Source organism: Diorhabda sublineata, chromosome 7 (genome assembly GCF_026230105.1).
Source record: "Diorhabda sublineata isolate icDioSubl1.1 chromosome 7, icDioSubl1.1, whole genome shotgun sequence".
Taxonomy (NCBI): Eukaryota; Metazoa; Arthropoda; class Insecta; order Coleoptera; family Chrysomelidae; genus Diorhabda; species Diorhabda sublineata.
The window spans coordinates 24193083-24208748 of NC_079480.1; the positions used below are offsets into that span (position 1 = coordinate 24193083).

The window sequence follows — 15666 nt, forward strand, 5'->3', positions numbered from 1 at the left end:
GATTCAAATAAATTTTTATTGGTACGTTATATTTATATACGAATTTATTTGAACGATATATTAATTTGTAGTTGAAAATTCGAAGCCGTCAAGAAGATTTGATGAGAGAAATTAAGGAAAATACGAATCGGTTGGAATTGTTGCAAATAATGAACAAGGAAAAAAAAGATCTCGTGAAATTGATTGCGTCGCAGCCATTGCGTCGAATGAGACTCGAAAAAACGATGCAAACTTCATCGGAATACGACAAAGATATCAAAAAATTACAAGCGATTGTCGATAATCAAAACAGAACTATATTTGAACTCAAAGCTGATATTAAAATGTTAAAAACTAAAGGTGGGTGGCTTTAAGTACTATATTTTGCTTTTTTCTTAATATAATCACCAAATAGGCTTGTACAGTTTGACGTCTCTAACCTAACTACTTGGTCAACGTTTGATGGTGTAGTAGGTAGAGTGTTGAACTATAGACCTGAAAGTCGTGAGTTCGATTCCCACGAAAAACATTTTTTAATTCATTTTTTTCTTCATTTTATTTATTTCATTGACTGAAATCGAAAAATTTGACGATATTTTAAGGTATGCCTCCTAAAGAACAATATATAGAACCACAAATCCTCGAAGATGTCGAAAAATCCGTGGAATCCATTAAGGAATGGCCAGAAATTGAAAAATATCTGGAAACCACTCAAGAAGATGAAGAAGGAGAAGAGGAAACAGAAGAAGAAGTCGAAGAAAAACTGTTAGAAGAAGAAGAACAGCCGGGTTTGTAAGTATTTAATGCAAAATTTGCTAAAAAATTCAACATCGATGAAAAACTTGTTTTTTTTTGGAAACTATAAAAAATGAGAAAAAAAATATAACATCGTCTTTCGTACACGAAACACCTCGTATATAATTCGTCTTCCATAAAACTATACATAAAATTAACAGACATGCTATTCTGTCTTGAATAAAAAAAGAAGATTCTCGTTTGACATCTCACGTAAATGTTCCATGGAGCATTAGTATAAATGTCAGTTTTAATATCATAGATATACATCAATTCCGAATATTTCCAGTGTATTATTACAAATTGACAAGATATGCATACATCCAGTTCTAATACCATAGAAATAAATCAATTACGAATAGCTCCAGTGCATCTCTTATTGAAAATAGTTCATTCTATTTAAAATCGTTGTTGTCAGATTGTTGGATTCAACTATCATTGTTTTATTCTTAGCTTTTTGACTGAAAGTGAAGATATCGTTAATCATCTTCTAAACGAAATTTTGAGAACGATGAAAATGAGATCAAGGTCCGCTATAGACGCAGAATTAATTTCGAAAAATATTTTAAGTCATATACTCAATTGCACTTCTGTTCAGGATATAATAAAAGAAATTATTAACAGCATACCGTTCGAATTGTCTCCGAAACAAAGAAGTCTCGTCGAAACGTCCGCGGAAAAATTGTATTTGATTCAAGAACCTGACGTAAGATATCCAACATAACCTTAAATATCTATCAATAGTACAAAATTTTCGATTAATCGTTATTTTTGTAGATGAGTGAAGATAGCATAATAAAATACGCTAACGAACTGTTGGAAGATACTATAGATGAAGTACTTCAAAAGGAGAACGAACCCTACGACGTCGTAGGCGAACTTCTCGAAAGATTGATAGAATCGATACCGAAAGAATTCTTGTTTCACGAATCCTCCGTCGAATCGATTGTCGATAAAATCGGGGGGTACATAAACGGTCATGAACTCGACAAAGAACGACTGACGAACAAAATCGAAAGTTTAACGAGCGTACACAAAAACGAAATACTCGCTATACTAGACGCGATTCTTAAGAAAGTTTACGGTACTGGAATTGACTATATGTATGTCATTAAGAATAAGTAATTTGTTTTATTTATATAATATTAAATACTTTTTCAATTATTGGTCTCTTTTTCACTTTCCCTACCCCTTTTAAGTACATGCTATTATTAATATGTCCTCTAAATCAATTCTGCTTCAGCAATAGCAAAATTAAAGTATAGAGGTTTTCTTTTCAAACGTATTTTCAGGATCATAGAATAAACTATAAGTTATAGAATCACGTTTCATGTATTTATTGACTTTGAAATTAATTCTGAATTTTTAAAAAACATTTTTCATTATTAATTTACCATGAAAGTTTAATTATAGATATAAGGAATTTTTACTGACCGATAGAGCTGCCAAAAACGCAACTATTGAGCGATATCTGTGGTGGAGGTAATGATTTGACAAATAAAGCTATGTTCGCGGATCAATTTAGAATCTTTTCAGAGTTAGTTGGTGACCAATTAACGATCGCTAAGTGCGCGTATTTGATAATGAACTGTCAATTTAGCATGCTTTGTTCGCTGGTATGATTCCGAATAAGTTAAGGAACGTATACCGATATTGTTATTCATTGATAGACTATTTCGATATTTCGGCCATATTGTCCGATTATCATCGATATATTACCGATCATTCTCGACGACTAGACCATAGATCAACTTCTAGACTCTCAACGTGCAAACAAATCGAAATTTGATCATTTATCGTATTTTTACTTCCATTTCATTACCGTTATTGCCAAATTGGCTAAAGCTGCTGGGGACGTGTTGAATTTATCAAATAACTTCGTTATTTGAAGTTTACTAGTTATGAAATCGATAATTTGGTTTTTTGGTAATTATTATGAAGGTACAGTATATTTTATTTTCTGTTACCATCTTATGTACAGCATTATAAACCACGAAAGAAAATAACTGAGACTATCATATTTTTTAAAAAAATAACCTGATTGGAAAGGAAATAAAAAAAATGAAATGAGAACACAGACATAATTTTTTTAATTCGTACAAAAATACAATATGTTCACATTACGTCTTATACTCAATTATTGATTTAAAAGAGATAAATATTGTCGTAGAAACATTTCTTCTTTAACAAGATTTATGTCGAGGTGATCGTCGTCTACAGTTTCCATATCTTCTTTCAATCTCTGTAATGCTTTGTTTTTCTCTTTATTCTCATTCATTCGTTTCTTTATATTCTCAAGACTCTCCACACCAACTGGTGAAAACATCAAATAATAGTGTAAAAAAAAAACAATCCAAAAACTACAAAAAGTTTTTTTTTCTTTTTTGACTCATATCTTGGAGATCTTTGCTTTTTATTTTCATTGTCATGCATTTTTTTATTTCAAATTTCTCAAATTATATAAAAATTGTCAATAAATGCATATTTTTCAACCTTCTTACTTCTTAGTTCTTTTTATGTTTTTTTATGATTTATTTTGATTATGGCTCTCTTTTGATAGAAAAAAACTAATTTTCTATCATAGGAGCCATAAAACCAAGACAATATATTAAGATAAACGTATATTTTCATCTAAATATGTGTTTGTAGTAATAAGTTTCATATTTTAATTTCAAAAAAACATTTTCTATATTCATTAGAAAATTTAATTAATCAAATAACTTTAGAAATACTATAGAATATAAACTAGTGGGTTATATAAATATTACAATTGAATGTTTCGACTAGATATAAGGAAAAAGTAAAATTTACAAAAAACTTTTGTTGAATAATGACATAGGTTTACTTACCTATGTCTGATAAATCCCCAAGAACGATACCGTCATTTTCAATAAGTTCTTCAGCAGCTTTCATGATATCTCCAGAATGTTTAGATAAAGCCAGTCGAGCCATTCTGGGATCAAAACCGGCTGATTCTAACTAGTGAAATACATAAAAAAAGTATCGGAAAACTATTGAAAATCGCTAGAAAAATGTGGTTATACATCTGCTGATAACACCAAAGAAAGGTAATTCGGCACAAGAATTAACAGGTACCAAAAATTGTTTGCAGATTATCAGATTTGACACAAGAAGAAAGAAACTGGAAAGAAAATTAATGAAATTTCTTGAGGAAACTTGATATGAAAATAAAATAGTACATAGGTTCTATTTATATAAATATTAAGGGGTATATAGGATAAAAATTTAATACAGGAAATCATTAGAATGAAAACAAAATTGAAAGCATTTGGAAATTGGAAACATGTAAAGGAAAAAATATGTAAATATTCACCTGCTGGTGAAATCAGAGAAAAAAATAAGAAATCATGAAGAAACTCTTCTAAATTCAGCATTAGAAGTAACAAGTACCAAAAATGGCTGTAGATTATCGAGTACAGAAGATTTGATATACAAAGAAAGAACATAGAAAAAAAAGTAGTAAAACTAATATGAGCATACGTCCATAATTTGTGACATTTTTATCCACAATTTTGTCATTTTGATCCTATTATCATAGCAAAAATAGAAAAAAATATACCTGTAACTTATAGGGTGTAGGGTAGTAAAGAAAAGATTAAGTTTCAAGTAATGATTAAAAAATAATAACAATGTAGTAGCAGAACCCTACTACATTCAGGGGTTTTCGATGTAGAGAATTAAGTATAATTTGTTCCAATTTCACTCACAATTTTCAAGTTAGACAGTGGTAAACAAGGTTGAACAATGTAATTATGTCTGCTTAGTGAAATAATTATCAAAAGTTTCAGTAAAGCAATCACCAAAAACCAGTTAACAATCCAATAGGCTATAAATATGGTGTTCTTCTGCTTGAGTCATAAACTGTCGAAATCTTTATTAATATCAAAGAATACTGCAGTAGTTCGGAGTTAAAAACGATAAACAATAATTTTAAACAACATAAAAATTACTAGATTAAATCGGTGTAGAACTACTGCAGTATTCTTTAATATTAATAAAGCTTTCGACAGTTTATGACTCAAGCAGAAGGACAGCAATTGATAGCCTATTGGATTCTCAATTATTCAGATTTACCTCTTGGGTTAATTCATCGAGAAACGATAACAATTGAGTACTTTTGGAACCGCTGGGACCGGGTAATGGATTTTCTTGAATATATTGAACGCTATCAGTTATAATGTTGTTACAATTTTTAAGCGCGATCCGAGACGCTTCCATCGAATATCCCATGTTCACTAAAATTTTTACGAATTTAGGATCGACGTATTGTTTACCATCTACGCAGAAACCCAATTTTTTTCTTTCTCTATAATATAAAAAAATATAAATATTATTTAAAAAAGGTAATTGATGAATAGTTACTTTTCTAAAATAGCTTCTGCTTTTGCTTTTTTCCTGGCTTCCTCTCTTTTTTCTCTATTTTCGTTGATATAATTAGCTGCCCGGTTAACATCACCTCTGGTAGCCCGTAAACCTAAAGTAGCTTCTGTGGTGGTGTAACCTAAAATGGAATTTTTATTTTGGTTACATGATAACAGAATAGGTGAAAATTATTTTATTTTTAAACAAATCCCAAAGAAAATGAACATTATAAGGAGATTTATATGAAATAAAGTATTCTGAAGAACCTTATAGTGTTTTTCATGGTCATTTTTAATGAAAACAAATTTTAGTAATTTCCAATATCACAGTTATATAGAAAGATGAAAAGTTTAAATAAAAACGTTTTTAAATTAATTATTTGGGAATATTAACAGTGCAAAGTGATATTTTTGTTAAACGTAGATGTTATAATAACTAATATATCAAAAATTAATTTTTACCCAATTAATTAACTATTAAATTGAATAAATGTGTTATAGGAAATAGGGTATCAAATTATGAACCTTAAGAATGCAAAAAAAACTTTAGAGGTTAGATTAAATATCTGGAGTGGATCAAAGAAATGATAGGAATTCACTATATACATAGTAAATATTACACACAGTTGATCCAATTTAACCTTATTTCAAAAATAGTTGTGAAAAAATATGAAATAGCTAACTAGGCATGAGAAAACCAGTTAGTTATCATTTTCCGAATAAATTTGGTGATTACAACCATGAGAATAACAAAATTGGAAGATTATTCACCAAAATCAACCAAAATTTTTGTTGAAAACAGAATTTAAAGCAGAAATACCAAAGTAGTAGTTAGAAGAATGGATCAAATGAACTACTAAGGTTGATATATACAATCACAGCTGATATTAGAAGCAAATAGTTCACTTCAAACACATTTTACAAATATTTGAGAGAAAAATCTTAAAATCTAAACTCAGAGAAAAGAAAACCAGTTAGTTTCCATCATCTAAACAGATTTGGTACTAGCAATATAACATGATACTTTTGAATTTGCAAGGCTTTTCACTAAAATCAACCAAAATTTTTTGTTAAAAACAGAATTTAGAGCAGAAATACCAAAATAGTATTTAGAAGAATGGTTCAAATTGAACACAATTTAATGACAAAAATGCTAAAATGAGAAAATCATCTTCTAATCAGTTTTCAACTTCAAGAACCTTACTAAGTTGGAATTTCTGGAACTGTTAATGGTATTCATACTGAACACACTGTTTATACTACCACTATACCAACACTCACAATTACACAGTGTACCTTCACATGGTACCTTGAAAATTAAAAGGTTGTTCACTAAAATCATATTTTTCACCACTAAAATGCAAATTTTCTGTTAATAATAAAATTCAGAGCAACTCTTCAACTTAATGTATAGATGAATCAACCTACCTAGTTCTACTAGAGTTACTAAACTCTGTTCGTCCACTTTCAATGATTCCAATTCTTGTTCAGCTTTACGTAAAAGATTCAGTGCTTCAAGTCTTTTATTTTGATGATAAAAAACTATAGCTTGAAGTAAATGAAGTCTCATAAATAAAGCTTCCTCGTTTCCTATAAGATTTAGAATATTAAAAACTTTCAAGAAGATTTAATCAATTGAAACGACTAATATTCACCTGGAGTTCCTTTTACAGCGACTAGTCTTTCTAAATTAGGACCGTAAGTTGAATGAAACTTTTGTTCGCATCTTTTCAATCTTTCTTCGGCCTCTGGTAACTGAACAAAACTTTCCAGGCATAAATAACACCAAGCTATATCCAAATCCAAAAGTGCGTAATTATCTACTGTTTTTAATAATTGGGAATTGCATTGGCTGTAAAATAATAATAAATTTTGTTATTTATCATATATTTTGATATGAGTAATTCGGTAAAAACTAACCTGAATTCTTGATCTGCTTCAAGGAAAAATACTAAGGCCCTTGAATAATCATCTCGTTTCAAAGCATATTTTCCCTTTTCGTGTAATGCCATAGCCACAACAAGAGCTTTTCTTTCTTCCGGAGGGATTTTTAATGAATTTCCAAATTGATCTTCCACCTAGAAGAAAACCTGATCCTTATAAACATATTCCCAATTTACAGATATATAATCGGTTGAGAGCTTTCTGATTTTCCAAAATTGACTGTAAACTCCAAGATTATCCACCTATGTATAATCAGTTGTATATTCAAGGAACAGTAACCCTCTCCATCAATTTGACTTATTTCTTGTGGTGAGCCAATCCACGTTTTAACCATTTTTCTTTTTTAAACTAAAGTTCATTGCCTTTTTTTGGATTCTTCCACTATTTTCTTGTCGTGGTATTATTCCACCATCCGTGGACTCCCATTTTGTTCAGATCACTTGTTACTTGACTTTCCCATTGGCTTTTTGCTCTTCCTTTGGTTCTATTTTCTAATGGCTTCTATTCCGTTGTTTTTTTTAATTGCACTATTATTTTTCAGCATTAATATAATGTTCATGACACAACTTCTTTGGCCCATATAATTTTCTTTCAAAAGTGATAAAATTTTCTTCATCAGTTTTTGTTAGAATCATAATTTCTCCTCCATAAGTTAATGTTGACGTTACAGTTAATCATAAATTTTCATTTTAATATATCTGCTGATTTTCTTGCAAAACATTAGAAGCTTGGATCATTTGAATAATTTCCTCACCTTGTTCATTATGGTTGTTAACTGTTACTCCAAATATTTAAAATTGTTAAAATTGTAAACCCCCTCAAATATATATTTTCCTATTGGTATTTTCTTTTATTTAATGGCATTATGTTTTCTTTTCAACTGCATATACTTAGTTTTCTAAAGTTATTCTCTTAGTTTACTTAATTAAGCTCTAGTCATCTTTTACTAGCTTCCTGCTTGATCTTTAAGAAAATTTGGAATTCTTACACTACTCATTATTATCACCAGATCATCTGTGTATGGCAATATTTGGATGTCTTTGTTAATAATTGTACCTATTAGCTGTCTGACTCCTCAATTTATATCAAAATCTTGAATTTTTCTGTCCCTCATCATTACATATGATTTACACTCAGTCATCATCATTTTGGTGAGCTTATTAATGTTTTTCCAATTTATATAACCGTTAAAAAGTTTTATTATCAATAAAAATTGCATTCCACTTCAAATATTACCTGCATGTACTCGTTGTCTAAAGCCAATAACTTTGAATCAGTTTTAATGCTTTCCAATTCCTTAATTTGATTTTCTGTTTGAAGAAAGTGAGATGATGTTTCTGTTAAAATAATAGCAAGTATTTGAGAACCATTTTTAACGCCCTGGCTGCCTAGAGAATCGGGATCTTTTAATATTCTTCCTGAATTAATCAACTTTAATCTACAAATGATATATTTCTTCAAATGATAAATATATATGTATAAAACAGTTATTTACCCTTCTAAAGAAATATCCGCGTCGTTTTTAATTATTTCCTTCAATTCAATAGTTGTCATAGATAATAATAGTTCTTTTTGAATCACTCTTTTGGGTGAAGATTGTTGCAAAATTTTTATTTTTATGGTAGCCAAACCAGATTCCTGATACAAATTTTTTTGTTTTAAATTTTCCAGCGCCTTAGCTTGTAAAGTTTTAAGAATATCTTGACAAATATCAACTGGAATATTTAAATTTTGGCCGATGTCGTTTGAAAGGTTCTGTAATTTATAAATTTGCTATAATTAGATATCAAATTAAATATAATAAATACCTTAATATCATCGTCGGATATCTTCGTACCTTGAAAATAAGGTGGTTGCCATAATTTAATTCCATCATTTCTAAGTTTTGCCCTAATCCGAATCAAATAATCTTCTTTAAGTAAGGAGTTACTCATCTTTTGTATTTGAATTTTTGTTTACTTTGTGTTAATACCATTGATAAATTAGTTTATCTAAGATAAACATAAAATACAAGTCATCTGTTAGTGACAGTAATGACATTTATTACTATCTTCATAGAAAAAACTAGGATATTACTGAATATACAATAATTCTATTCTATTGAAAAACCATTTTTCCAGTTAAATGAAATTAGTAAAATATGTACAGGAGGAATGATTAATGATTGTTAAATTAATACAATCAGACTACAAACAACTGATCTGTAAATCACTGTTCATCCCATTTTTCTCACACCATGTCAATAAAAAAGAAGATTTTGTGAGGTTACTTTAATTTTTGTAAACATTTGGTAACAAGAAAAACGTGTTCTCGACTGGTTTTTAAACTTTGAAAGGCTTATAATATAAAAATGGGGTGAGTATTTCTAATAGATAAATATCTAACATAATAATAATAATTTGCTTTAGACTCCAGGACGACGATGATTATAGCGTCTCAGATTCTGATGATGAATATACAGAAAATGAAAAAATATTACTAAATAAAGTGAGGCATAAAGATATCGATTCAGAAAATGAAGTTAGTAATTTTTATTTAAAATTCACTGTAATAAATTGAGAGATAATTTCAAGTTGAAAAACTACATTCGTGAGGTAAAAAGTCATACGTTTGTGGTCTGAGGTCTCTAGCAAAACATCTGTAGCTCCCATTCATTTTCCGAGCTTAGTACCTCAAAGCTATTAGTCTCAGCTTCATAATAAGTGATCTATGTTGTTTTTTTGGTAAAAAAAATATCAAACAAAAAGGAAATTCAAGTAATGAAAAAGGGTTATAATTAACAGCAAAGAAAATTTCATGGATCAAGTAAGTTTCTTTATTTGATCTGGTTCAATGCTATCCCATTCTTCAGTAAGTACAGTTTTGAGGTCCGATTTTGTGGCTGGTGCAGGATTTCTAGCCGGAACTTTTGTTTTAAGTTCATCCTAAATGCTGGATAGGATTTAAGTCTAGGTATGCTCTAGCCATATCAGTAATTTCGATATCCAGTAAATACTGCTCTAAAAAAACAACGGTATGTGGACGGGCATTGTACTCCATTAAGATGAAGTTTTCACCAATGAAATTGAAATGATCCCCTAAAATTTCTCCTATGTATCAGTTCGCTGTTAACCCCCGCTCCATCGCCAGTTTCAATAGAATCCAACTTGGTTTTTGTTTCCATTGAAATGACCTCCCAAACCATCTAGGTACCTCCTCTAAAAGCCAGGTTTTTGGAGGTAGAATTCTTATTTATTGTTGACATAATGTTCTGTTGATGTTTGATGGTTAATTGATAAGTGATGGATCAGGTAGATAATGTTTTATAAGGGTCAGTTACCCCTAATTAGCACTATTTTAAACAAGCATAAAAAGGGTGGTTACTAATTGTATTGTTAGACTGTAAGAGCAATAAACATTACAATATTCTATATAATTTTAAAGCTAGTACCATAAGCTTTAAAGTTGCGATTGCAGGGATGTTAACTGAGTCCATTTTTTGCTGACGAATGTAGTAATTTTAATAACCAAATTCAATAACAAACATATCTTCATATTTCATTATTTAGCAAGAAGTTTTTGGTGTTACATCAGATCATTCAGATGATGATGATGATAGTGATAATAATGAATTAGCCTTGAGTGATGTTGAAGGCCAAGATGATGACGATTTACCAGATATTAGAGCTTGGGGCAAAGATAAACGGAAATACTACAAAACTGATTATGTTGACGGTGATTATGGTGGTTTTCAAGGCAAAGATGCCCAATTGGCAGAGTTAGAAGAAGAAGAAGCAATAACATTACAAAAACAATTAGTCCAGCAGTTAGATGACGATGATTTCAATTTGGATATATTCAGGAAAGTATGTATATTATAAATATTTATTAAAAAAATAATTATTTCGAGAAGATTCTGAATTAAAAAATTATTATTTTGATTTGAAGGAGATTGAAGAACGTGATAAACAACATGAAGAAATCATTAAGAGAGATATTTCAAAATTATCTAAAAGACAACAATTAGAAATAATGCAAAAGGAATCACCAGAATTTTTCAATCTCGTTTCTGATTTTGAAAGTGAGTTTTTCAAAAAAATTACAGTTTGCAATAATTTCTATTATTTTTTTATTGAATTTATAGATAAAATGACGGTAGCAAAAACTTTTTTACTTCCGTTATTGAAAAAAGTAGAAAATGGAGAAATACCATCTTGCAAAGCCACAGATTTCGTTCAAATGATGTATGAATTAATATTGAAGTAAGTAAATGTGATTAAATATTGAACAAACTGTATAACAATGAAATATTCTTTCAGCTATTGTACAAACATTTACATGTATCTATTATTAAAATCGTCCAAAGTGAATGTTCAAAACCATCCACTGATAAAACGACTTTATCAATACCGTCAATTCCTTTTGCAACTGGAACCTATTTATGAAGAAGTTATTCAACCACAGATTGAATTATTACTGAAAACTGTAAGTATTTCACATTATATCTCCTCTAAATTCTCTAATAACTGGCCTATAATTTGTATTTTATATTTAATAGCTTTTTTTTTAAATTACAGCAAACATAAGAATTATCAATTGTAGAATTATTTAACGAAGGGCTGCAGCTTGAATTTCTACTGTGGCTCCTCTGTTTATGATATCTGCAGCTCTCCTTTCAATTCCACAGTATGTGTATTGGTTTCATGGTTAATATTTGCTCCTAAAGGAATGAATTGGAATTTCATCGTTCTTCCTACAGAAATTGCCCTTGTTACTTTCTAACAGCATTTCGGAGCAACTTTTTAGAGTGATATAGGATATAATAACACCATCAGAGCTCTTCTTTTCTTGGTTGCCTCTTTTACAGAATGTAAATTCTTTCTTTTCTACTAGAACTAGTTTCAACAGTTGCTTCCTAAGGTGGCTAGTAAGGTAGTGCTTCTGCTTGAATCTAGTGGTTTTAAGATCAATCTCTTGTTTTGGATTTACTTTTTTACTACTAGTAGTTCTTCTTGTATCATATTTGTCATCAAATATGATTCTCTTCTCATTTTTACCTTTCCCAATATCATCAATGGTTTGCAACTGTCGTTTGACAGGTATTTGTCATGTTCACATGCTTTCCAATTCTAGGTTTGCACTTAAGTTAGCACCATTTCACTATTATTCGTTAACTTAATATTTATGACTTTGAATTTTGCATAAACGGATTGATCTGTAGGATAACCAAGAATCTGGTGATACTGAACTAAAGAAGAAAAAGAAAATGTTGAAACTTCTACAAGAAATTAAGGATAAGTCTTTAGAAACAAGTGCCGTTAAAAGAAAACAATCTAAAACGAATGTTCCTGGAAATGTTAAGAAAGTTAAATTTGATAATACTAGTCTAGTTAAAGATGGTATCAGTTCTTCAGAAGGAGAGGAAGATGAGGATATCGAAGAAAATAGTAAAATTGTAGAAAATGCGACAGGTGGGTAAATTTTTTATTTGATTATTTAGAGTTTTATATAAATGCAAACAAACAGTATTCAAATGTGGTATGAAAAATTAATTTAAAAGATTAAATATGATTTGTTATGTTTAGAAGAACCTTCCAAAAGGGCTATTACTTATGAAATGGCCAAGAACAAAGGTCTTACACCTCACAGGAAGAAGGAGCAACGGAATCCTAGGGTTAAACACAAACTCAAGTATAGAAAAGCGATTATTCGCCGTAAAGGAGCTGTAAGTATTAGTTTCACATTTAATTATTTTTTTATTTCACAATTTCAAATGTTACAATGAAGGTTTTGGTCCTTTTCTTTTCCTGTCTTTTCTATCTTCCTCAGTTTTCCACTTCTTCCTTTGTCTTTGATTCTTACTACAATTATTGTTATATATGATAAATCCATACAAATTCAGCTTTATTTTTCTCTTATTGCTTCTTGTTTACTTAACTTTTCTTATATATTCATCTTTGGGTATTTGAGCCCATTTTTGAGGGTTTCGGTCCCTTTTGTATCTATTTCTCTCACTGTCTTTCTCCATCTTTCTTCAGTTTCTCTAAAATTCAGTCTATCGATTGATTTTTTGATCATTGTTCACAATATAAATGACAGATGGTGAATATTCTGGGCCCCAAACAAGCTTTACATAAAAATACATTGTTGTTGTTTTAGGTCCGTGAGCCTAGGAAGGAGCTATCTCGATATGGTGGTGAAATATCTGGTATCAAAGCTAGTGTTTCGAGGAGTATTAAGATTAAAACTTAATGTATTTTTATTGACATTAATAAATATATCATGTTAACCAATTATGTTGTTATTTATACCACTATAAAGTTTACTACACAAAACTAGCATTGGAATTGAGGAAATGTAAAATGAGGTTATGTTGGTGGTAATTTTTTAGAGAATTTTTCAGTAGATTACAAAAATTGAAAGAGCTTCAATTGTTTCACGCCAATTTTACTAAAATTCCACCTTATTAATTGCTTCCAGAATTTTTCCAAGAGATTCATTTGTCAAAATAACAAAACAAGAATCTTTAATGGTATTTCCTATTAAGTTATATTGAAATACATAAAAACCAGTAATTATATATAAAGATAATTTGGGATCTACTCATGATATAACTGGAAGCCATACACGATTGAAAATATTTCAATTGAAACCAGCACATCTGAAAACTTCTGTATGCAAATTCTCAGAGAAATACTAACAGTAATTTCCCATGTAAATGTATAATTATCATGCTGTACCGACCGTGTATATTTGTCGGCAAACCGTGAAAACAAAATGTAGATAATTAAAAATATTTCTACTAAAACGAACACCTACAAAAACACGTTTATACAAATTTTCAGGGAAATATTACCCGTAGTTTCCCATGTTTATCGCGTTATACCTACCTGTATATATATTTGTTACAAAATTCGTCCAAATTAAACTTTCTCTGCGACGTCGTACACGATTGAAAATATTTTAACTAAAACGAGCACATCCGACAACTTCTGTAAACAAATTTTCAGAAAAATTTTATCCATAGTTTCCCATATACATGTCTATTTATGGCGCTATACCTACCTGTATATTTGTTACACAAATCGTCAGAACAAAACGTTTTCTGCGACGTATCTTTGAATATATACAATCGATAATTGTTGTATTATTTAAGAAATATATAATCGTCTAATAAGAATTACTACTTATAATAAAATCGAACTTAATTGGAAAAAGCTACGGATGCAATAAAACTTGAAAAGTTGAAAGTATTAACTTTCTTCTTTTTTTTCTAACCGTTCCTCGTACATGATAAACTATGAAGTAATATGGGAGTGAACAAATATCTATAGACAACTAAGCATTCATTTGTGTATTGCGGCTAGAATAATATTGTGTTATCAACTTGTGGAACAAATAACAAATTCTTAACCAATTATAAAATTACCGTATGCAAATTTTTAGTAAAATTTTACCGGTAGTTTCCTTTATACATGTTATTCATTGCATTAAAACCTACCGTGTATATTTGTTACCCAAACCTTTAAAATAAAACTTTTTCTGCGACTTTCAGAAAAACAAATACACCCGATAATTTTTATATCACTGTAATAATGCACAATCGTCTAGAAGAGTGACTACTTTTAATGAAATATCTTGAAGTTTATTGAAAAATAAACTAGATAAAACTTAACACTTCAAAATATAAACAAGAAATGTACATTCTTCTTTTTTATTTCTAACCGTTCCTTGTACATGATAAGCTATGAATTAAAATGAAATTGAAGAAATATCCATAGAATAAATAATATGTTACCACTAGTGTGGTGCCAAATGGTAATTTTTTAAAATACTTATAATAATATATAATATTTGAATAAATACACCTATGCCACAGTATATATATGCAGCAGGTATATTGTTAAATCCGTTAGATCACAATTTCACTAGTGATGATATACTTGGCAGTCGACTTCTTTCAAACAATTTAACGGCCTCGTCATTGTATAATCACAGGGACACATTATGACAGTGGGAGACATCGAGCGTTCTGATTGGTCAAGATTATGATTACAAAATTGACATTTGAAACGGACCAATCAGAGAGAACTTCATAATCTAACAACTTGTTAAATTGTCAAAATATAATTTCATTATAACTTCACAATAGGGTCTTCGTGATATTTTAATGATACTAAAAGACTATTAAATTGTAAGAAATGACGTATATTGACAATAATTCACTAGTGAAATAGTTATATCACGACTTAATAGAATAATTCGCAAATAAAAAATTTTTATTCGTTTCAATTGACTTGAATAATACTCTAAAAACACGTTTCCGATGTATCCCGAATATTGATGATTCGTTTTAACGTCTGGCAACGATGGGTACATCAGATTACTTCGAGATCAAGAAATTCAATTAGTTTTATTATCTATATTTCCCGCGAGACATTTTTGCAAGTATAACTATTCTCTAGTCGAATTAAATTGATTCTATTATCATTATAATTGTTGTGGGGAAAATTTATAATATACAGAATAAATTTTTTTCGCAAGTTGCTGAATATATTGCATCATAAAAATAAATATTAAAAAATGA

General features: G+C 29.5%; 3 protein-coding genes across 12 annotated transcripts in view; 2 read left to right on the forward strand and 1 right to left on the reverse strand.

Moving 5' to 3' along the window:
• Window positions 1-1938, forward strand: part of LOC130446995 (cilia- and flagella-associated protein 44) — a 41823-nt gene extending 39885 nt beyond the window's left edge. For both annotated transcript variants that reach the window (XM_056783580.1, XM_056783578.1), the window contains 4 exons: window positions 72-339; window positions 582-771; window positions 1228-1480; window positions 1552-1938. In XM_056783580.1, the coding sequence (XP_056639558.1) occupies window positions 72-339; window positions 582-771; window positions 1228-1480; window positions 1552-1899 (1059 nt within the window). In that variant the 3' untranslated portion in view covers window positions 1900-1938. The remainder of the gene's footprint in view (window positions 1-71; window positions 340-581; window positions 772-1227; window positions 1481-1551) is intronic.
• Window positions 1939-2515: 577 nt separating this feature from the next.
• LOC130446546 (something about silencing protein 10) lies at window positions 2516-13372 on the forward strand. The gene is made up of 10 exons (XM_056782875.1): window positions 2516-2715; window positions 9221-9455; window positions 9509-9620; window positions 10649-10945; window positions 11028-11160; window positions 11224-11341; window positions 11399-11564; window positions 12301-12550; window positions 12665-12804; window positions 13239-13372. The coding sequence occupies exons 2-10, from the start codon at window positions 9451-9453 to the stop codon at window positions 13329-13331; spliced, it is 1314 nt and encodes a 437-aa protein (XP_056638853.1). The 5' UTR covers window positions 2516-2715; window positions 9221-9450; the 3' UTR covers window positions 13332-13372.
• LOC130446545 (NEDD8 ultimate buster 1-like) lies at window positions 2847-14786 on the reverse strand. 9 transcript variants are annotated; one of them, XM_056782869.1, is made up of 12 exons: window positions 14145-14369; window positions 13970-14071; window positions 8909-9091; window positions 8596-8855; window positions 8337-8538; window positions 7077-7234; window positions 6812-7008; window positions 6585-6746; window positions 5158-5296; window positions 4870-5101; window positions 3624-3753; window positions 2847-3087 (listed from the first exon to the last, which is right to left on the reverse strand). In XM_056782869.1, exons 3-12 carry the CDS (start codon window positions 9032-9034, stop codon window positions 2912-2914), a joined length of 1782 nt encoding a protein of 593 aa, XP_056638847.1. In that variant the 5' UTR covers window positions 9035-9091; window positions 13970-14071; window positions 14145-14369; the 3' UTR covers window positions 2847-2911. The 9 variants fall into 9 exon arrangements, 8 of the variants coding, with proteins under 8 accessions (XP_056638847.1, XP_056638850.1, XP_056638846.1 ...); XM_056782872.1 differs by having other exon boundaries at window positions 8938-9091; window positions 14145-14334; XM_056782868.1 differs by lacking the exon at window positions 14145-14369 and adding an exon at window positions 13824-13894 and having other exon boundaries at window positions 13970-14111.
• Between the last annotated feature and the right edge of the window lie 880 nt (window positions 14787-15666).